General features: G+C 45.5%; 1 protein-coding gene across 1 annotated transcript in view; it reads right to left on the reverse strand.

The window, feature by feature from the left end:
* The window catches only part of LOC120920072 (receptor-interacting serine/threonine-protein kinase 3-like), a 103,888-nt gene extending 79,757 nt beyond the window's left edge, over positions 1 to 24,131 (reverse strand). Inside the window, exons 1-3 of the mRNA XM_040331986.1 lie at positions 24,124 to 24,131; positions 23,280 to 23,425; positions 2,714 to 2,820 (exon numbers count right to left, since the gene is read on the reverse strand). Coding sequence (XP_040187920.1) covers positions 2,714 to 2,820; positions 23,280 to 23,425; positions 24,124 to 24,131 — 261 coding nt within the window. The remainder of the gene's footprint in view (positions 1 to 2,713; positions 2,821 to 23,279; positions 23,426 to 24,123) is intronic.
* Positions 24,132 to 24,444: the final 313 nt, after the last annotated feature.

Genomic DNA, 24,444 nt, shown 5'->3' on the forward strand with positions numbered 1-24,444 from the left:
CAACCACACAATATTGTTTGCAGCACGCACCTACGTGCAAACCTGAATACAAACTAAACTTGCAAACACACCTCAGTGACAAACAATCAGCCACACAAACACACAGTGGCACCCAGTTGGCCATTCATCTTCAGTGGCACACGGGCCACTCATCTTTTCTCTGTTTTTTCTTTCCCTGCGGTTAGTTCAGGTTTCCATCCAGCACCTGCGAGTGCACTTTGGTCTGCGAGTGCACGCTGGTCTGCTGGCGCACGCTGGTCTGCTGGCGGACGCTGGTCTGCGGGCACACGTTGGTCTGTGAGGGCACCTTGGTCAGCGAGCACATGTATGTCTTGTTGAGCACCTGTGTATTGTCTTGATTTTCTCACACCAATGCAAGATCCAGTCCAAGTTCTCAAACTAGACCAAGCATCAGTAGCAGAGTTAGCTATGTGGGACAACTTCCCCACCTGATAGAACAGCATTTCAATCTTCATCCCGGCAGTGTCAGCCGAGCCCCCACAGGCATTTGCGGCCATTTTTCGGCCGCCACTGGTTCTCCAAAACCTTGGCATCCAGAAATTCTCTTAAATTTCTGCTTCACCCAGTCTTCATCACGCCTCGTGCTGAACCCCATCGTAGCATCTGCCAAGGTCTGGGGCCACACTAGAACAGGACAGACAATGTTCTTTACCACAGACAATCAGGCCACAGCCGACATCATCAATTAGGGTAGATCTAAGTCACTCCCCATCACGTCCTTCGTGCGCAGGCTCGCGCAGCTGTCACTCCATCACCAGTTAATATCTTATGTAGACATATTCCAGGCAAATGCAAAATCGCAGCTGATGCGGTTTCCCATTCCAACCTTAATTTGTTTTTCCAGCAAGAGACTGGAGCCGACCCAACAGCTATCCCTGTCCCACCCTGGTCATTGTTGACGATGGACTGAAGTCAGATCTCACCAACGCAACCCAGCTTATTATCCACTCCTTGGCACGCAACAAACTGAAGGCCTATCGCACTGCTTGGAACACTAACCGCTAATTTTTGGCCCCTTGCCCCGGAGCAGCAATAGGCAACGTTAGACATGTCCTAGCCTTCCTATCGTATTGCCACATGCAGCTGACCCTTTCTCACAATACTATCATGCCATATCTAGATGGCATCCAGCATTTCCTGTCCCTGCAGGACCCCAGTAAACTATCAGTATTTTCAAGCCCATGCAGTCAAGTCCCTCCTACAGGGCATACAGAAGCACCAACCTGTAGTCAGTGGCAAGTGCCTACCTTTCAAGAGTGCACTCTTTAGAGACATGTCTGAAATCCTTACTCGTTCCCTGTTTAGGGCTTTGCCCAGCCTAGTCACCCAAACAGCTACCAGGCCTTCTACGGTTCCCTACGACCTAGTGAATTTACAGTCAGCAGCTCCGGCATTCAGACACTGCTCTGACGCCACCCGACTCGCTTTCGAACCACTACACTCTCCCAGTCTGCAAACGCAACAAACCAGCCCCAGGGGCTGACATCAACCTGTTTCAGACTAACAACGCCTGACGCCCAGTGAAGTTGCTTGACCGACTACTGCTCCAGCTACCCAGCCAATCTGATGGTAGCTCGTTGCTACCCTTTCTAAACCAGCTCCCTGAGTGGCAGCCAGTTTGACAAGCATGTCAGAAACCTCCTAAGTAACTTGGGCTTCAAACCCCAGTCAGTTCTCTGGACATTCTTTCCGAATTAGAGCAGCCTCAGCTGCCCCCCAACAGGGAATACCAGACCACGTAATCAAGATACCAGGCTGATGGAAGTCTCCTTGTTTTGCCACATACATCCCAAATCCTCAGGAAGAAATGGCACAAGCCTTTACCAAGCTGGCTTAATAAATACAAGAAATCAATAAAACTATTTCCCTATCTGAGTCTTTTGCCCCCCTTTTCTTGGCATACTGACCAGACCACCAAGGCACACTTCAGGTCTATTTATGTTGTAAGTCTTGTCGCGTGTTTATGTGATCCACATCTCTCTCGGTCAGAGGGCCACGACCATAAATTAGAAGGCCAAAATGGTGGCCTGAGTTTATGGGAGGAGCCCGGAGGGTATTTAAGCAGCCCACTCACACATGCTCTTTGTCGGTTCATTGTGCGGTACTACATGTCACTGGGCCGACTCTTCCCAGCTCACCTCATGTGAGTCTGCGCATTCAATCGCATTCGACACCCTCCTGCCCTTCCCTTTTTCAGGGCACTTCTCAGCATATCCTTCTTCAATTAACTACCCATTACTTACCTTGGGTATGCCCCCTTTTCTTGGCATACTGACCAGACCACCAAGGCACACTTCAAGTCTATTTATGTTGTAAGTCTTGTTGCGTGTTTATGTGATCCACATCTCTCTCGGTCAGAGGGCCACGACCATATATATATATATATATATATATATATAGGGGATCATTTAAATTGCGTGCTCTACCGCCGGGCAATTTTGCCGGCGCGCCAGCGCAATTCACGGAGCTTCTGCTCCGTGAATCAAGGGCAGCAGAGCAAATTTGCGGGGGAGCAGGGCAAAATCGTTGCCCTGCGCCTCCGTAAATAATGCGCAGACCTCTTTGAATCCGGGCCATAGTTTTTTTTCATGATAAAAAACAACGTTTTTTTCCAAGACAAAAAACGACCGTGTGTATGCGGCATCACATGTAAATGAACATGACATGCAGCCATTGTGACAATATGCAGTACCTGATTTGAAGGATGCATATTTGTGAGACGATCTTCAACACTTCGAACAGCACTTCTCACCTTCTTCTGATGCGCGTCATACATCACTAATGTACATTCACTGCAGTCTTAAAAAAGGAACCAATATAAATTAATCTCCATGGCACTGCACAGTACATGCTAGAATGTTTAATAAAAATAAATTATTTAATCCATTAAAGGCCAAACAAAAACAAAAAACTCCCAGGATTCCACAGACCCAAGCCATGTCTCGGGAATGTTTCACTGACATTAACACTGGGGCATGTCTCCTACTCCTGTGATGGAACTGCTTGGCACCCAGTATAGATGCTTCCTTCCACCAAACAGCGCTTTGTGCCCTCCAAACCATTCCGAGAGGGCCAAGAGCTAATATCAGCCCTTTTTACCCCAACCATCGTACACAGACAAGATGTGAGGTAAACTCCAAAGGAATGACTCTTAAAACTCAGACACATACTTTAAACCCCACAGAACTACATTCCCCTACTGATTATATTACCCTAACAATACAAACTGTAAACAGGAATATAATTACCATAGCTAAACAACAGCCAACATAAACTAAGCTACCTCCCCTCTAGCAACTCATAACTTACAGTGATATACTTAACATGAGCTTATTAACTAGTCACTTAAACCAGCCTAGATGACAAGACTATTTGGCGCCTACAATACTGAACACAAAGTACTGTACAATACACATTATTACAAATATAAACACATCCCACAATAGTTTGCTATAAAACAAACAGACAATAAAGGTCTTCATTAACACAATTAACAATGGGTGAAAGACAGGTGGCTTGAACTGATGATATTAACATCTGCTATGAGTCTCACAGTATGGAGCAGTCTTTGTTGGTAATGGAGCAGCTAGGCCCCGGGCCTAAATTTCCAGAGTCTGTTAGCCAGATTCAGAAAGACTTACGCCGGTGTATCTACAGATACGCCGCGTAAGTGTAAATATGCGCCGGCGTATTTATGTTCCATAGCCACAGAACTAAATACGCCTGAAAATAGGCTTCCTCCAACCGACTACACTTTCCTATGCCGGAGTGTCGTGGGCACATATTTACGCTCGACGCATCTTGCGCTCACATTGATTTCCTATTCAAATATGCAAATGAGGGAGATACGCCGATTCACGCATGCAAGTGCGCCCGACGCAGGCTACGCGCGGTGCGCATAAGTCGTACGTCAGGCCTAAAGTTATTCCATCAAAAAGCTGGATTATCTTTGCACCAGACGTGCACAGGTCAGCTGGAGAGCAGCTACAGCAGCACCGTTACGGACGAGCTGAGCAAGCTGAGCAACCACACCTGCAGGAGAACACATCTGTGTGCCAACATGCCAGGGGCAGCCGTGGTCCTAGCACTACTAATGGGTCCACCGACTCGTGGGAAGGCACAGGAGAGGATATACCGCACGCGCATAAACGTCTTTGGCATGGGTGATTCGGAGGTGTATCGCATCTTCAGATTCAGCCCTGATGCCATCCTAGAATTAGCCACAACCCTGCATGATGACATCACCAGCCAGACACACCGCTCACATGCAGTGCAGCTACTGGTCAAGGTCCTGGCAACACTGCATTTCCTCGCCAGTGGATCTTTTCAGTGTACAAGAGGAGTTGTGGCTGGGATGTCACAATCCACCATGAGCAGATGTGTGCACCAGGTTGTCCCTGCAATCCTCAGACGCATGTCCCACCACTTCATCAGACCCACCCAGGAGCATCTGCGGCAGAAGGCAATGGCGGATTTCTACAGAATTGCTAGATTCCCATGCACCGTGGGGGCCATTGATTGCACACATGTGGCACTACGGCCCCCCCCCTCGTGACACAGAGCACATATACCGCAATCGGAAGCACTGGCATTCCATCAACGTACAGGTGATAGCTGATGCCAAACACCCAGGGTCCAGCAATGACAGCTACATATACCGTCAAAGCAACATCCCAACAGATTTTGAACAGAACGTGTATGGGGACAGCTGGCTGGTTGGTGAGTGACATGGGTGTCAGGCATGACTGTCCGACCCCACGATGCAGACATCACGAGGGGCACATGCACGACTAACATCCTCCTGTCTTTTCCCTTCCAGGTGAATCTGCATATGCACTTAGACCCCATCTCCTGACTCCATACCGGAATCCCCAAACCAGAGGAGAGATAAACTACAATGCTGCACACATACGTACCTGTGCAGTGGTGGAACGCACCTTTGGCCTCCTGAAGTCCCATTTTCGATGCCTGGATAAGTCCGGAGGGACCCTGTTGAAATCCCAAAATTTTGTGTGCCAGATCATCGGTGCATGTTGCATGCTGCACAACTACGCCATGAGAAAGGGCCTGGAGATTGACCTACGTGATGACCTGACCCCCGAACCACACAATCCCCCCCTAAATGAGGCTACACCATCTGCTGAGGGAACAGCAGTCAGGAGACACCTCACAGAAGACATCTTTGCATGTTAAACATACACATTCATCATGGCACAAGGAGAATGCACGCATGCACACCACTGTGGTCCCTAGCTCACACACACCACATCCACATCACATTGGATTAACCCGAGTCCACCATGCAGGACTTGGGAGCAGCAACGCCACGCCACGCCAAGGCCCCAATTATGTCGCTGTCCATTCATACCACATTCACACAGTCATGGGGATAATTTCCCCCCGACGACCGAGGGTGACACCCCTTACTGGCGGGAGTGTCACCCCCACATTCACACACCGGTCACACTGTAGCCAGCACTCCTCACCGTGTGCTTAGATAAATAAAAAAAAAGGCTCATGACCTGAGCATAAACCAAAAAAACTCAAATCCTGAGTAAAAAAAAAAAAGGCACTCATTTGGCCTGACGGGGGCTGCGCCTGGTGGCAGCTCTCTGGCTCCTCAGCTGCCTGGGGGGAGCCTTTACATCTGGAGGTGGCTCATCCCCGGGTGTGCCACTCCTGGCAGGTGATGGCTGCCTGCCCTCCAAGGCCACGGCAATTCAGCTCAGAAAGTGGTTAGTCTGGGCCTGCATCCTCAGCTGGCGGGTGAGGTTATGCCGCTGGTTTGCGCTGCCTCTGCCTCCCCTCCTCCTGGATGGCAGCTCTGTTGGCGTGGATGGCCTCAGTAAGGGTTTGAACCTCTGCCACTAGGTTCACAGTGGTGGCCTGCAGCTCCCCAACGCAGGTGATCACTGCTGCACTATTGGCATTGCCATCCTGCACTGCGTCATAAATCTGGGCAGTGTTTTCTGCCACCCGGTGCAGGTGCCCGGCTATCTCCCCCATATGCCAGGTCTGCTGGTCCTGGTCCAGGGCTAGTTGGTCCTGTACACTTAGAGGTACACCCCTAGTCTTCCTTGTCGCCTTCCTTGGGGCAGAAGACGCTTGGGAGCGGGTGTAGGGTGAGCCCCTTGAGGGGGTTCCCCTGCCGGTCCCTGCCACAGAGGGGCTTCCCCTGATGGGGGGGAGTTGTGAGAGGGCCCAGGCAGAACAGTGGACTCCTCTATAATGAGGCATATCTGCCCAAGGTCCACCGACTCCTCCACCACCTCCTCGAGAGGAGAGGTGTGGCCACTCCCCTCCACTGCTGGATCTAGGGGGTCTGGCTGAGGCTGTTCCGGGGAAGATGTCGTGGGATGGCCACCGGCAGCAGATGGGCCCGCTCCCTCCTGCACATCTGTGGATGACATAAAGCAGTCACATGTTGGGGGACCCACACACTTGTCACATGTTCCCTTCCACCCCCTCACATGCTACACACCGGATAGGGGATATAACACACTTACCTGTCCTCGAGGCATCATCACAGAAATCAAAGTACTCAACGCCCTCCAACTGCTCACTCTGCAGACACCGGGCGACCACCTCCTCCTCCGGGGTCAAACTGATATTGCAGGGTGATCCGCCACCCATGCCCCTCTGGTGCTTCCGAATGGCGGCCAGCTTCTCCCACACACGGAGCTTCAGGTCATTTATCTTCTTATTAATGTCCTTATTCTCCTGGGGAGAAAAATTCCTCGTCCTCTTGTTCACTGTAGCAGCCATAGTACAGCAAAATTACCTTGCTCAGAGGGGGAAAAAGCAGGATGTAATTTTGCGTCGGACGGGCGCATGTCTGGGAGTATTTATGCGCTCGGCGTAAGCCGGTAGGCCGGCGTATACCAGGAAGTTGGGTCGGCGTAGTTGTGAGCATGCGCACAAGGAAGCGATCATACGTCGACTTCACTGCGCATGCTTCGTTGATGATTCGCCAGGCGTAAGCCAGTGCTCCACGCTCAGGCCATCATTTGCATAAGGTCACACCCACACTTACGCCGGCTTACGCCTTAAAACTGGCTCATCTTCCCAATGGCAGATACAGTTGGGAAAAAAAAGTTACCATCCTTCCTCCCCAGCAGCAGATCCACAGTCTGGGAGTGGGGGAAGCCGGCCTTCCTCCCCAACATTTAGCTGGAGCGGATGATGTTGGGTCTCCAGCAGGCAAACAAAGCAAAGTGCTACCAACCACTGACAACAACTCCAGAGTTCCAGGGAGTCGGGCAGTCGGCTCCCCTCCCCAGCAGAAGACTGAGCCCCGGAATGGTAAAGACCACCCAGTTGAAGCGCTGGCAGCCAGACAGAGGGTTCATGACCGATGTCCCACATCAACTGACAGAACTCAAGCGGGTTGCTGGGCGGTTTTGTCACAGTTCATTTCACTGACACCAATGCTGGGGCATTGTTCCTCCTTCTTACCACCAACACTTGGGCATTCTACCTACAATTGACCAACCAAGGCATTCTACCTCCCACTGACCACTGGCAGTGGAGCATTCTTCCTCCCTTTGACACCAATAATGGAGCATCTTTCCTCCTTCTGACACCACACCTAGGGCATACTTCCTCCCACTGGCCACCAATGCTGTGTCTTTCTTCCTCCTACTCCTACTAATAATAAAGCTGGGGCATGGTCCATTCCACTGATGTCAATGATGGAGCAGTTTTCCACACACTGACACCAATGAAGGAGCATTCTTCTTTCCAATGACTACCAAGGATGTAGCATGTTCTCCTACCATTGGCCAGGCTTAGGTTACATGGGTCCATAAAATAAAGTGACGATAAGGTGCTACAATTCAAAGGGATAAGGAGATCTTCCAGAGCTCCTGGGTGCGAAAAGGCAGTCGCACAGCTGCAATTACAATCATGAAGATAATTTAATTCCTTGCTTGCTCTTAAAAGTCTTCGAAATGTATTGTCTCTTCATAAAAGACACAATATCCAGACAGCAGATGTTAACACGTTTCAGTCTTGTGGGCCTGGATATTGTGTCTTTTATGGAGAATCAAAACATTTTGAAGATTTTTAGGAGCAATCAGGGTGTTGCGGATTCGGTAACATGGGTGCTTGATACATTTTTGCATTTAACGCCCATATATACAATGTATGCCCTAATTTAACCCCTTGCTTACTGGGCACTTTCACCACCTTCCTGCCCAGGCAAATTTTGAGCTTTTAGTGCTGACGCACTTTAAATAACAATTGCACGGTCATGCAACACTGTACCCAAATTACATTTTTATCATTTTTTTTCACACAAATAGAGCTTTTTTTTTGCTTGTATTTAATCACCACTGTGTTTTTTATTTTTTTGCTAAACAAACAAAAAATACTGTAAATTTAAAAAAAAAAATATGTTTTTTATAGTATGATATAAAATTTTGCAAACAGGTACTGTTTCTCCTTCACTGATGGGTGCTGATAGGCTGCACAGATAGGCTGCACTGATGGGCACTGATGAGGCAGCAATGATGGGCACTGATGGACACTAATGAGGCGGCACTGGTGGGCACTGATGAGGCTGCACTGATGGGAGGCACTGATGGGCACATATAGGTGGCACTGATGGTCACTGATAAGTGACACTGATGATGGGGCACTGATTGGCTGCACTGATAGTTGGCACTGGTGGGCACTAATTAGCAGTCCTGATGGGCACTGGTAGGGGGCACTGGTTGGCACTGATTAGAAGCACTGGTGGGCACTGTGGGGACCAATGTCCATGTAACAGAAGCCGGTTAACAGCTTTGTTTTTTTTCTGATAACCAGCTTCTGTTAACTTCTGTGATCAACTGTCATGAGTTGACAGCTGATCACGTGGTAAAGGTCCGCTGGGATTGGCCCTTTACCTCGATCTGTGATCAGCCAAGTCCCAAGGATCACAAAACGTGCCACAGAGGGCATGCGGGCACCATGAGCACAGGAGGATGTTCATGGACGCCCTCCCAGCATTTTAAGCCCGCGCTGTAACCGTCCAACGCAAGCACCAAGTGGTTAACGATGTTAACCCTTTCATGGTCAGCAACGGCATCCCCTTTATTTCTTTTAATACCGTTCTTTTTTTAAAAAGATGAATATATACATGACACAGAAGTCTTACCTTCAGGATGACCTGAAGGTAAGACTTCTGTGTCATGTATATATTCATCTTTTTTTTTAAAAAGAACGGTATTAATAGAAATAAAGGGGATGCCGTTGCTGACCATGATTATGAAATCACTGTTTTCTCTTCACAGGGAATGCTCGCCGTACCCTCCGCCAGGGAACACAATCATAGCTCAGTAGGAAGGATTCCTCCATCAACACTGACTGTGTTCTTGGGGGAAATCAAGGGATCGTCTTTCCTGCAACCCATGGTGCCTCTCTCCCACCTTCAGGGCCGCCATCAGGAATTATGGGACCCCTTACACAGCTTCAGGCATGGGCCCCTGGAGCAGAGAACTGGGAGGGGGGGTGCTGCCACCTCAAATTGAGAAGCAGGGGGGCCTGCCGCTGAAAATTGAGAAGCGGGGGGGTGCCGCCGCGAATTGAGGTGCTGACGAACAAAAAAAAAGGGGGGGGGGTTTCCCTGGAGACCTCTGGGCCCCTTACAAAAAAAGAAATAAAATATATATATATAAATAAGGGGGGGGGTTGCTCTAGGCCCCTTACATTGTCAGATAAAACCACAAGATACAATAAAATTACATGATAAGCATGTTATAACTGACATTTATGTCTGACATTAAAGTGGAATTAAACTCATCAATTTAACAGTTTAAAAAAAAACAGTTACGGGAATGTAACTGTCACATTTGGTTGTGCTCTCAACCAAACTGTCAAACCATCTAATGGCTGGTGTCATAACTAATCACATGTGCAGAATCATGGCAGGTGAAGAATAAACAGAGGCCAAGATTGCAGATTCCTTGGCTGAAAATGATAGGAGGGTTTAGTTTCACTTTAAAACACAAAAGAGAGCAGCGCCATTTAAGTGCAGCAATGTTAAAACATTTTTAATATAGGAGAGACAATTTGGATCTCACAAGATTGTAGAGATCACAGCACATATAGGAAGGTATAAGAGGTTCATCCACTCCTGGGGGAAGGCAGTAGCCTTGCAGGTGAAGAGACAGCTGATTTTCCCGGCTGCGCTGATGCCTGATGAAAGAGCACACATGCTCCGAACGCACGCTCCCCCCACTCCCTCTCCATCTATAAGTGATGTGTCCAGCCGCCCCTGAGTCGATTCTGAGAACCAGGAAGCGTTGGAAGCCACCAGCGCAGCCGGGAACAGCTGTCTCTTCACCTGCGAGCCTACTGCCTTCCCCTCAGAAGTGGATGAACCTTATATACCTTCCTAATACAAATAAAAATTGCGCCAATGAGAAGAACTAGCAACCCAGTGCCAGTACTAATACACAAAGAAAGTCTTTTATAACCCCTATAGTGATTGAATAATGGGGGTATAAAAAGCAAAGTCCAATGTGTAGAGTGGATCACATCAAAACCCACAAACAGGATGTGAAGGACTTTTATGCAATTGCCTATATGCTTCAGTTTAATTCTCTCCCTGCTATTTTAATGTGTTATGTGTAAAAGGTGACTTTTTGTATTCTGCTTGAACATCCATGATAATCCTACAGTGAGGCATACAAAGGGTTAATTGTAGAATGACTCTTTAACTGCTAAATTCTAATGTCCCTTCTTAGTTAATTGACTCTCTTTTGTGTATTGTTCAAGTTAGCAGGCGCCTGTCAGGTGTATGCTGATGGGATGGTCTGTGAGTGTGTATTGTTCTAAATGTTAATTGAATTCTATTGATAAAGGAATGTGTCTGATCAGGTCATGTTAAACATAGCGCAGAGCCGAACCGGCTAGAGACTGATTAGTTCAAGGAGATATCATTATTTCAAAGTATCTGTATTGAAGCCCCCCCACTGTGTGAGGGGGGGCAGAGATCGTCATTGTTCCTAACAGTTTGTAACCACATATAAGCTAGGTGTTGTACCATTAAAAGTCAGTCTTGTTCCAGCATTAAGCTTTGGCTCATGTATGGTCTTTTATGGGAAGAAGGGAATGCTTGACGGGGATGTTTTCTACTACCGTCACACAGGATAAAACAGCACCACCGTGAATGAGACTTCTGTAAGGAAACCACCACCAAATGGAAAGCCGCTTACCGGAACAATCAGATTCATAAGCATATAGGTATACTCCATCCACGGACTGGGACACCGGATTAACAGGGAATCCAATGGGCAGATATCCAAAGGTAAGTTCACTTGCTCATAGAAAAAGGTCCTCGGTATAAAGGTATGGAAAAAAACGGACCATAGTGTGATACCGTAAAAATGTTATCAAAAGCAAAGAAGAAACGTACTTACAAACAAGTAGTGTTTTAAAGCGTATAAAACAAATGTTGGTGGGCACTAAAGGAGCCCTTCTCCTTCCGTTGAGTGCGGTGACATCAGTGTACGCCATCCCAGACGCGTTTCATCATCAATAGACGTTCTCAATGGGGATGGGCAATACACTGATTCACCGCAATATAACAGGAACTCGTTCTGACGTGCAAGGAAGTGGCTGTCTGAAAACACCATGATGGTTTTGGGAAAAACAGCATGTCAGACTATGACAATGCCAGAACTGCTTGCCAACAGACGAATAGATCATAACCAATAGGACAAAATGGCCCCATTAGTTTATTACTGTAAAAATGACAATACTTAAATCCTCGAAAGGCATGTTTATCAACCCATACCTTAGAAGGAATGATACGACCAAAAATATTAATACATTTTTTTTTTTTTTAATGTTTACCAGGTTATAGCGGGTCAGCCTAGGAGCTGAATACTAACCAACGACCCCTGCTGGGCACATGAATAGATTGCCTATATGGTAACTCATATCAACTAAGGTTAAAACTACACAGGCTAGCAAAGGCCCGCCTAAGTAGGGAGATGTTAAACTAGCAAACAGTCCTACTGTTGTGTCAGTAATGAATACCTTTTAAATACCCTGAAAAATAAATAATATATACTAACTAAAATAATTTATTGATATATCCAAAAAAAGGCACCAATTGCCAATGTGAAATCAATCACAATGTGATTGAAGTGACAAAATACGTCGATTTTTTATTTTTTTTTGTAAAAATTTATTTTTTCTATTTAAATTAGTGAAATTTTTTTTTTAAATTACTATACCCAGTAACCCAGTAACATAAAAAGGGACATAATAAAAGGTCCCTATTTCTATGTGCTAACATGTTCACAAGAATGTGAATAATAAGGGTGAATATATATTGAACTATAAATCACGAAAATATGTGTAAATATATTGGATATGTAAAAGCTAAATTAAAATGAAGGCAATTAGTCTAAAAGTGCCTATAGGAAAGAATTATAATAATTATGGGGAAAAAAATATTTTAAAAAATGTAAATTTAAAAAATTAACCAAAATTATTTAGTACATTATACAAAAAAGGAACTGGCCATGATGAAAAAAGCCCATCCTTGCATGACAAAACAAGTACACAGAGAAAATAAACAAGAGGCATCAGGCATTGTTAATAAATGCATTTACATCAGTGTCAATGTTTAGGCCGTACGAAGTGTAGGTCTTAAGTCGGTGTATCCAAGCCATTTCAAGCTTGGATATCTTCCTAACCAAAGAACTCCCCCTCCAATGAGGCCTAAATGTATCTATTCCAAGAAACAGAGTGTTAGACGGATCTCGGTTATGTACTGTGAGATAGTGCTTTGATACTGAGTGGTTTTTAAACCCTGTAATAATGTTTGTGATGTGCTCATTTAAACGAACCTGAAGTGGACGTTTAGTCCGGCCCACATACTGCAGGCCACAAGGGCACTGCAGCATGTAGACCACCCCCTCAGTAGCACAAGTAATAAAGGGTTTAATACTATGCTGTTTTTGGGTAGCCGTTGATTTAAACACTGCAGTCCTCCTACCAGTGCAGGAATTGAGGGAACATACTCTACAACATCTACACTGATAGTAACCAGTCAATTGGTCGAAAAAAACCCTAGTGGTCACCGGGGGGGTTCAAAACATTAGGTGATATGCGGTCCCGTAGGGACGTTACCCCCCTAAAAATGACCCTCGGCTTTTCAGGTAGGACGTTTTTCAAAACAGTATCAGTCATTGCAATATGCCAATGCTTATTGAACAACTGTTTGATACCCTTATGTTTACCCTTTACGTGATAAACGTCCTACTCTGTTCAACATAAGGGTATCAAACAGTTGATCAGTGAGCATTGGCATATTGCAATGAATGATACTGTTTTGAAAAACATCCTACCTGAAAAGCAGAGGGTAATTTTTAAGGGGGTAACGTCCCTACGGGACCGCATATCACCTAATGTTTTAAACCCCCCGGTGACCACTAGGGTTTTTTTCGACCAATTGACTGGTTACTATCAGTGTAGACGTTGTAAGGTATGTTCCCTCAATTCCTGCACTGGTAGAAGGACTACGGTGTTTAAATCTATGGCTACCCAAAAACAGCATAGTATTAAACCCTTTATTACTTGTGCTACTGAGGGGGTGGTCTACATGCTGCAGTGCCTTTGTGGCCTGCAGTATGTGGGCTGGACTAAACGTGCACTTCAGGTTAGTTTAAATGAGCACATCACAAACATTATTACAGGGTTTAAAAACCACTCAGTATCAAAGCACTATCTCACAGTACATAACCGAGATCCGTCTAACACTCTGTTTCTTGGAATAGATAAGTTTAGGCCTCATTGGAGGGGGAGTTCTTTGGTTAGGGATATATCCAAGCTTGAAATGGCTTGGATACACCGACTTAAGACCTACACTCCGTACGGCCTAAACATTGACACTGATGTAAATGCATTTATTAACAATGCCTGATGCCTCTTGTTTATTTTCTCTGTGTACTTGTTGTGTCATGCAAGGATGGGCTTTTTTCATCATGGCCAGTTCCTTTTTTGTATAATTGTCAGGGCACAGACCTTTCACGGTCACATTCCCCAGTTGGTTCTGGGTAGAATCGAACCTGGGACCTCTCCATTTTCAGGTCCGGCTCTTTGTCTCTGAGCCACTGCTCAGTTCTAGTCTGTGTGCTGTCCGTTGGAGCCTGGTTCTGAACCTGTACTTCTGTGGACCAATCAGTGGCCAGTGCGGCCTATTTAAGCCAGCCCCTTCCCCTTTGCTAATTGCTGGTTCGTTGTCAGCTTTACCCTGTGAGAGAACCTTGAAACCTGAATACTCTGACCTGTTTGACCCGGATTGGACCTTGACTATTCTCTGCCGTCTCCTACACTTGACCCCTGCCTGCTTATCGGATTTGCTGTTGTCTCCTGCCCCTTGACCTTGGCTTGCTCTCACGGACTTCCTCTGATCTCTCCAACTCCTGACCCACGGCCTGTGACCCGGATTTGCCTTGTTTCTTGTTGGTCCCTTCTGGACTTACCTGCCTGTTCCTGCCTGATCAACGACTGTCTCCAGTCCTCTGCACCTGCCCTGTTTTCGTCAGCTGCACCAAGTCTGCCTACCAGTTCCCGGCACCGGTGCCTCCTTGTGCCGTCCCTCCTCTGTTCTAACTCCAGGGAGTGGTCTGCACAGGGTCGCGAAGGTGAGCCACCCTCAGCATCTCGGCCTCGGTGAGTACTTACCTTAATGGTCCTGACAATAATGTACTAATTAATTTTGGTTAATTTTTTAAATTTTAATTTTTTAAAATAATTTGTTCCCATATTTATTATAATTCTTTCCTATAGGCACTTTTAGACTAATTGCCTTAATTTTAATTTAGCTTTTACATATCCAATATATTTACACATATTTTCGTGATTTATAGTTCAATATATCTTCACCCTAATTATTCACATTCTTGTGAACATGTTAGCACATAGAAATAGGGACCTTTTAGTATGTCCCTTTTTATCTTATTGGGTTACTGGGTATAAAAAATTAAATACAATTTTTTTTTTCACCAATTTAAATGGAAAAATTTCCACAAAAAAAAAAAATTCTACGTATTTTGTCACTTCAATCACATTGTGATTGATTTCACATTGGCAATTGGTGCCTTTTTTTGGATATATCAATAAATTATTTTAGTTAGTATATATTTATTTTTCAGGGTATTTAAAAGGTATTCATTACTGACACAACAGTAGGAGGACTGTTTGCTAGTTTAACATCTCCCTACTTAGGATGCCTTTGCTAGCCTGTGTAGTTTTAACCTTAGTTGATATGAGTTACCATATAGGCAATCTATTCATGTGCCCAGCAGGGGTCGTTGGTTAGTATTCAGCTCCTAGGCTGACCCGCTATAACCTGGTAAACATTTAAAAAAATAAATCATTTTTTATAAATATTTTTGGTCGTATCATTCCTTCTAAGGTATGGGTTGATAAACATGCCTTTCGAGGATTTAAGTATTGTCATTTTTACAGTAATAAACTAATAGGGCCATTTTGTCCTATTGGTTATGATCTATTCGTCTGTTGGCAAGCAGTTCTGGCATTGTCATAGTCTGACATGCTGTTTTTCCCAAAACCATCATGGCGTTTTTAGCCAGCCACTTCCTTGCACGTCAGAACAAGGTCCTGTTATATTGCGGTGAATCAGTGTATCGCCCATCCCCATTGAGAACGTCTATTGATGACGAAAAACGTCTGGGACGGCGTACACTGACATCACCGCGATCAACGGAAGGAGAAGGGCTCCTTTAGTGCCGGCCGGCATTTGTTTTATACGCTTTAAAACACTACTTGTTTGTAAGTACGTTTCTTCTTTGCTTTTAATAATTTTTTTACGGTATCACACTATGGTCCGTTTTTTTCCATACCCTTATACCGAGGACCTTTTTCTATGAGCAAGTGAACTTACCTTTGGATATCTGCCCATTGGATTCCCTGTTAATCTGATGTCTCAGTCCGTGGATGGAGTATACCTATATGCTTATGAATCTGGTTGTTCCGGTAAGCGGCTTTCCATTTGGTGGTGGTTTTCTCACAGAAGTCTCATTCACGGTGGTGCTGTTATATCCTGTTTGTGGGTTTTGATGTGATCCACCCTACACATTGGACTTTGCTTTTTATACCCCCATTATTCAATCACTATAGGGGTTATAAAAGACTTTCTTTGTGTATTAGTACTGGCACTGGGTTGCTAGTTCTTCTCATTGGCGCAATTTTTATTTGTATTAAGTTATTTGTGTTTATCACATTTTTTGCTGCCTCTGATCTTTATTGATGTTGATTTTATATATTGTTTAGCACAGTTTTTTTCTTTGTCTTATACCTTCCACATGTGCTGTGATCTCTATGATCTTGTGAGTTCCAAATTGTCTTTCCTATATTAAAAATGTTTTAACATTGCTGCACTTAGATGGCGCTGCTCTCTTTTGTGCTTTACCGTCTACAGAGCACCTTCTAGCTTGTTATGAGCAGGCAGCCATCCACAGTCAGCCTATCTGTAACAACACCTTGTGCTGCATTTGAACTTTCATACATGGACTCCCTTCTATAGAGAGCTGTTTAATTGCCCATTCTCTCGATCGAGCTGACAGAGCGTACTAGAGCATATGTATATAATATTCCTGTGGTTGAACCTTTAGTTCCACTTTAACCACTTGCTGACCGTACTATAGCTGAATAGCGGCTACAGTGTGGCCGGCTAGTTCTAGGAGGCCGTTGTATGACGGCCTCCCGTGTTCGCGCTTCTGCTACACCTCCTGGAGCCAATCACAGTGACCCTTTACCACATGATCGCTCGGTCCAATGACTGGTTAAGCTCTCTCCTCACACTGGTACAGCATGTGAGGAGAGGGAGACACTTTGCAGCAGCGTGAGTGGGCTTGATTCGGTGTGACCTACAGTACCATCAGTTTCTATTACAGTGCCCATCAGTGCCACTACAGTGCCGTCAGTACCCTACAGTGCCATTACCGTGCTCATCAGTGCCTATCAGTGAGTGCTTATCAGTGCTCATCGGCGCCACTACAGTGCTCATCAGTGCCCTATTAGTGCTCACCGGTGCCCAATAGGGCACATCAGTGCCCATCAGTAAGTGCTCATCAGTTCCACCCTATCAGTGGATCCTCATCAGCGCCCATCAGTGCCGTAAAAATTTGTAAAATAATATGGCCCGGATTCACAAAGCACTTACGCCGACGTATCTCGAGATACGCCGCGTAAGTGTAACTATGCGCCGTCGTATCTATGCGCCGTGCCCACAATCTGAGATACGCCTAAAAATAGGCTCCATCTGACCGACGTAACTTGCCTACGCCGGCGTATCGTGGGTGCATATTTACGCTGGCGCTCCCATTGATTTTCGATTCAAATATGCAAATGAGGCAAATACGGCGATTCACGAACGTACCTGCGCCCGGCGCATAATATACGTGGTTTGCGTAAGTAGTACATCCGGCGTAAAGTTATTCCCCATATATGAGGTGCAACCCATGCAAAGGTATGGACCAGGGAACACAAGCCGTCGTATTTTACGTCGTTTACGTTGTACGTGAATATGGCTGGGCGTAGGTTACGTTCACGCCGTAGGCAGTGATTCGACGTATCTTAGGCAGTTATTTCGACGTGATTCTGAGCATGCGCACTGGGATGCGTCCACGGGACGGCGCATGCGCCGTTCATTATTCGTATCTGTCTGGCACTCGGCACATCATTTGCATGGGGTCATGCCCCATTAGCATGGCTCACGCCCACTTCCACCTACGCCGGATTACGCAGAGGAAACCCAGCACAGTTTGGGAGGCAAGTGCTTTGTGAATTCTGTGCTTGCCTCTCTGCGCTGCTTCGGCGTAGCGTATATTAGATACGCTACGGCGGCATAAATATGCGCCGATGTATGTGAATCCGGGCCTATGTGTTTAAAAAAATGTGTTTTCATTTTCTTTCCACATTTTCCATAAAATGACTTGTTTAAAAGACTCATTATGCCTCATAGAATCTACATTTGGGTGGTTGCTTTCTAAAATGGGGTTTTGAGGGCATTTTCATAAGCGTGATAGGTGGTCAGGAAATTACCATATATACTCGAGTATAAGCCAAGTTTTTCAGCACATTTTCTGGTGCTGAAAATGTCCCCCTCGGCTTGTACTCGAGTCACCTTTTTGCGCCTGATCTCCCGGACTTTGGGGACCCAGTACCGGCCGGCCGTAGGTCCCCTGGACACCAAACTTGGCACACATGAATCCCTAGTTCTCCTATATAAGTGTGCAAAGTTTGCTGTCTAGGGGACCTAGGGCCGGGGAGCACCGATTTTTCAAAAACGGGCACCCCTTCTATATACTCCCATGTTAAACGTAAAGGCCAATCATGGGCACAGTGAATCTTGGACACAGTGAGGCATGCACATGGACACAGTGAGTCATGCACATGGACACAGTGAGGCACAGTGAGGCATGCAGATGGACACCCTAGGCTAATGCCGCATACACACCATCACTTTATGTGATGAAAAAAAACGAAATTTTCTGTAAAGTAAAAAACAACGTTTTTGAAACTTCAATTTTCAAAGACGAAGTTGCCTACACACCATCGTTTTTTCACAATGCTCTAGCAAAGCGAGGTTACGTTCACCACGTTTTTCCATTGAAGCTCGCTTCATAACTAGCTTCTGGGCATGCGCGGGTGTAAAAACGTCGTTTTAAACGTCGTTTTTTGCTACACACGGTCAATTTCTGTGAAGTAAAAAACAACGTTTTGAAAAACGACACATAAAATTGAAGCATGCTTCAATTTTTTTTTGTCGTTTTTCACAAGACATAAAACAAAGTTTTCCCCCACACACGGTCATTTAAAGTGACGTTTTTAAAAACGTTGTTTTTTTTCATTACATGAAGTGATGGTGTGTACGCGGCATTATACTCGAGTCAATACGTTTTCCCATTTTTTTGTGGTAAAATTAGGTGCCTCGGCTTATATTCGGGTTGGCTTATACTCGAGTATATATACGGTAGATGTATAATTTATGTCCATAGAATGCCTTCGGACCGTTTTCATTGGATGGACTGATCGTATGTACAGGGCTTTACACAAGTGGTAGCGCATTTCGTAGCAGTGTTTTGGGGTGTAGTTGAAAATATGCATATGCCGTGTGAGAGAAATATGACAATTTTGTGAAAAAAATAAAATCTTCATTTTGTAAAGATTATTTGGGAAAAAATACAAATGAAAAAACTCACCATGCCTCCAATACCTTGGAATGTCTACTTTTCAAAAAGGGGTAATTTCATTACTTTCCTGACTTTTTAGGCTTTTTGGGCCTCGTTCACACCTATGCATTTTTTAGTGCGTTATCATATTTTCAGAAAAATACTACATACTACAGTCCATTTAACATGATTTCCTTTGGATCATGTTCACATCTGTGCATTTTATGGAAAGGGTCAGGGACATTTTTCTGGTTTATGGTTCCATAGACTTCAATGGATCAAAAATATGTATTGAAAAACGCAAAATGCACCTGGAATATGCAAACTGCAACCGGGTGACTCGAGAAATGAGATAGGCCATCAGTACATCAGGTGTGATCAATTTTTAATGATTGGCACCATAGCTTGTAGTCTCTATAAGGCCCCTTTTACATATGCGGTCCGTTGGTTCATTTTTCAGCCATTTGTTGATGGATGAAAAATGGACATCAATGCATCTCTATGCAAAAACGGATGTAATGATCATCCATTTACATCCGCATCCATCAACATTCGTTTTTTTAAAAGATCAAAGCTCTATATTTATTCCATCAGGTGAAAAACTGATGTAAACTGACAAACGGTCCGTTTTTCATCTGTATTTGCATTGGTAGTGGATGTAAATAAACTGATGAAAACCTGATGAGCATCTGATGAAAAACGTCATCTGTTTTTTCTTTGAAAAGATGTGACTGAACAGATGAAATGAACCGTCTGCATGTGTGAAAGGAACACAACTTTCACAAAGACCAAATGCGTACAGTGACGTCACCACGTTCGATGTGAAGGAGGAAGGGCTCCTATAGTGCCGGCCGGCATTTTTTTACACGCTTTTTATGAATTTATGTTTGTAAGTACAACTCTTCTTTTAAAAAATAAACATTCAAAAACGGTATTATGCTATGGTCCGTTTTTTGTTATCTATGATCCACGGACCACTTTTGTGAAGGAGGTGGTAATCCCACGTCTGGATGATTAATTCCTGGGGCTTCTGGATCCTGTGTTTTAACCCACGGATGGAGACCATACTTTTTTAAGGCTGTCTATACTTGTCACTCTGTTAAGAGGCTTTCCATGTGGTGGCGGTTCTCACGGATGTTATAACGTTCACTGTGGTGCTGTTCGTCTCAGATGTTGACACCAACAAAATGTATCACATATTGGGACAATTTGCACATAATTGATTCATATGTTTATTTATGTTACCATTTATCTAGCGTGAGTGCTAGTTGATTAGTGTTGGCGCAGGTTTTTTTCCTCTTTTAAATAATATACAATGATTTGGGTTATTTTTTACCAAAGCAATGTAGCAGTATAACTTTTGGCCAAATTGTATTGTAGCGCCTATGTACCTTACAGTACTGGTGATAGTAAAATTTAAGGGTAGATCAGAGTGTACTTAAACTCTGATCCAGATTGTTAGTAGCAAAATGCGGTCTCTGTCTCAGCTTGGCTGTGCTGTGAGCCCATTTTGCTGTACTGGGGTGTTTTTCCAGCCCCGGTGCTACAGGTGGCAGCAGTGGAGTCAAGGTTTGGGTGCTCTTTCCCAGCAGCCAATCACGAAGGGTTTGTCCTCGCTGTGCATGCTGGAGAGGGGTATTTGGTTCTGGGTCTTCTATGTCCAGTGTGGCACCCACCTTTAGGGTGGACACATCACGGCGCCCCGGCTTTATGGCCTACCTGGCAGGGGCGTGCATGCCACGCTGTGTTCCTGGACCATGCTGGCCCAGAGCATCTGAACAGCGGCGGGGACCCAGTGAGTGACTGGGTTCCCATTTTGAAGATCCCAAGCTGTACTGCTGTTCAGTGGGGAGTCGGATAAACCACAGGGGATCAAGGTAGCCGGACACCGAGGGATTGATCACCTGTCGGTCGGTACCTGGGCGACAAGTTGAAGGAGATCCAGACGTAACTCAATTAAGGAGGCATATCTCCAAGAATTCAACCCAGAGGGGACCTGTGGCAGAGGTATCTTCTGAGGCTCATTGAGAGGGGTCTGTGGCAGAGACTTTCTCCCAAGTTCAAGTTCACCAAGGGGTGTCTGTGGCAGAGACTTTATCCTATAATTGTACGAGTAATACTCTGGCTGCCAGGTCAGTGAGAGAGGCCTGTCCGGGTACACTAAACCTATTCCGGCGGGAGTGGTGCTAAGAAGTGTTAAGTTTGGGAGCAGGACTGTTTCCTATCATTACGCCTGAATCTGCTATTCTCCTATTTTATTCAGCTTTACTTTCCTCACCACAAGTTTACTGTTTTTACCCGGCTGGGTAATAAAGAGCACAGCAAAGAGCACCTGTCTGGACCAGTGGCGGTGCGTCCATAGGGACGCAGGAGCGCCGCCCCCTCTGGCTCGCTCACAGCCAGTAAAATATACAGATTCATACACTGTATGAATCTGTATATTTTCGCCGCTGCCGCCCACTATTCAGCTGGCCGGATGTTGAGCGCCGGTCAGCTGAATAGCGGCAGCTGACTGGCTGTGTGGAAGTGCCTATCAGGGCCAGCGGCCCTGATAGGCTGTCCGAGTACAGCCCTGAGGCTGTAGTCGGCTTCCTGAAGCGCATCCTCGGGACGTACCGGCCGTACGTTCGAGGATAAGACTGACAGGCGTCTCAGCCAATCAGGTAACCTGATTGGCTGAAGCATCATCGAGGGCGGGACGAGGGACATCGAGGGACGTAGAAGCCATAAAGGTAAGTGCCGGGGGGGGTACTGGGCACGGTGGCTACAAGTGGGGGCACAGTGGCTACAAGTGGGGGCATAGTTGCTACAAGTGGGGGCATAGTTGCTACAAGTGGGGGCACAGTGGCAACAATTGGGGGCACAGTGGCAACAATTGGGGGCACAGTGGCAACAATTGGGGGCACAGTGGCAACAATTGGGGGCACAGTGGCAACAATTGGGGGCACAGTGGCAACAATTGGGGGCACAGTGGCTGTGTTTGATGGCATAGTGGTGACAATTGATGGCACAGTAGCTGCGTTTGATGGTATGGCACAGTGGCTGTGTTTTGATGGCATGGCACGGTGGCTGCGTTTTGATGGCATGGCACAGTGGCTGCGTTTTGATGGCACAGTGGCTGCGTTTTAATGGCATGGCTCAGTGGCTGCGTTTTGATGGCACAGTGGTTGCGTTTTGATGGCACAGTGACTGCATTTGATGGCATGGCACAGTGGTGACAATTGATAGGTACAGTGAGGCTGCAATTGTTTTTTTGTTTTTTTTTTCGTTTGCGCCCCCCCCCAAAAATGTTGAGCACCAGCCGCCACTGGTCTGGACATTCCTTTTACTTCTACTATTTGCAATACGCATTATTCACCCCTAGGAATTTCGGAGGAGCCAAGAGGTAACACGCTGCCCAAAAAATCCAGCAGCTCCAATGGGGGTAAGGCTGCATTCACACCTCCGCGACAAGATACGCCGCGTACGCGGCGTATTTTGCCGTGAGTGTGTAACTTTTTTTTTAATTTTTTTTTTTAACAAAGTCTTCCCATTGCTTTGTATGGCCGAACGCCAATGCCGCCTGAAAAAAAGGGTTCGGGACTTTTTTTCAGGCGGCAGGCGTACGGCATCTATGAGATGTGAACCATCTCATAGACAGCAATGGGAATTCTCCCCTCCAGCGGCACGAGCGTCCGGCGTCGGGCGTTTTGTCGCGGAGGTGTGAATGGGGCCTAATGCTACAGTATGAAGAAAGATTACTAATTTGCTAAATTTTATAACAGAAACTAAGAAAGATGTTTTTTTTTATGAAATTTTCAATCTTTTTTTATTTATAGTGTGAATAATAAAAAACCCAGTGGTGATTAAATACCACCAAAATACAGTTCTATTTGTGTGAAAAAAGGGATAAAAATGTCATATATGTACAGTATTGCATGACTGAGTAATTGTCATTCAAAGTGTGACAGCGCTAAAATCTGAAAATTGTCCTGGGCAGGAAGGGGGTGAAAGTGCCCGTTAGGCAAGTGGTTAATGTACTGCATGCACTTCTAGACATTAGGTTGTCATTACACTTACCATGGAAGCCGGGTCTTTTCTCTGCATTGTGATCCCAGCATCTGATCATTAACTCTTTGGCTTCTGGCACCATTCTAACATCACGGTACCGGTCTAGGACCTCTGACCAGCAGGTACACAGCACAGGATTATTGCTGAAGGAACACCTAAGAAACAGAAGAGATTTATGATATTGACAATCCCCTTGTGTTTGTGTATGGATACTAAACTCTCCTATATCAATGCAACACCTGTAACATGTATGCCATTGCATGCCAGGTGTGATAGGTTGTACTGAGCCATTCTTCTCCTCAGTACAGCCTTACAAACCTGACATGCCATTTTACACATACACATATACACAGTATTAAACCCAAAACCCCAAATAATGGTAATATATTGCAGCTTATTGTTTCTTAGATGTGGTGGCTGCATTAAATTTGTTTTTTTTAGTCTTTTTTTCCTGTGTGATTTGGCCAGTAACACACCTTTGGGCAGCAGCGTTGTCAGTCTGGGGTGGGGGGTGTGTTAGTGTATTTAAATCTGCTAGTGCATCTAACATATTGAAGGCAAACTCCAGCTAATACTTTTTTTTTTTACATTGTTTATTTATAACATTTTTATAAAACAGACAAAGTAAGAGATAAGTAGGGCATTTCAACATATAGGGAGTATCACATGCACACAGGAATGTGAACTCTCAAATACATGGTGTAGTCTAACAAAACAACTTTCTATCTTTGTTTCAGTTACATATGTACCACATCATACCAAACAAAAAATGTAAAACCTTCAAAAAGGGAAAACATTGTAGAAAGAAAAAAATAGCTCCGAAGGGAAAAGGGGAAATAGTCACAATCGTTACCGAACCATAGTGTGAGTGGTGTACTCAGGGCCGGCCCTACCATGGGACCCGATGGTACCGCGGTCCCAGGCGGCACTTTCAGGGAGCGGCAAATTGCCGCCCGCCAGCCAGCATATTCCCAAGGCCGCCATCAGGAAGACAGTGCTCCTGTAAGGGGCCCCAGCGTGCAAGCAACACAGTAAATTTATCTGTCAAGCGTAGGCCGTGCCCGCGCGGCACTCGCTATGAATCTGTGTCAGCAGTGGAGAGAGAGAGCGGCTCTCCCCTGGTTCACCACTTAGTTCTTTGCCCGTCTGTTTCCCTACCGATTGGCTGCGCTGT

Source organism: Rana temporaria, chromosome 13 (genome assembly GCF_905171775.1).
Source record: "Rana temporaria chromosome 13, aRanTem1.1, whole genome shotgun sequence".
NCBI classification, from domain to species: domain Eukaryota; kingdom Metazoa; phylum Chordata; class Amphibia; order Anura; family Ranidae; genus Rana; species Rana temporaria.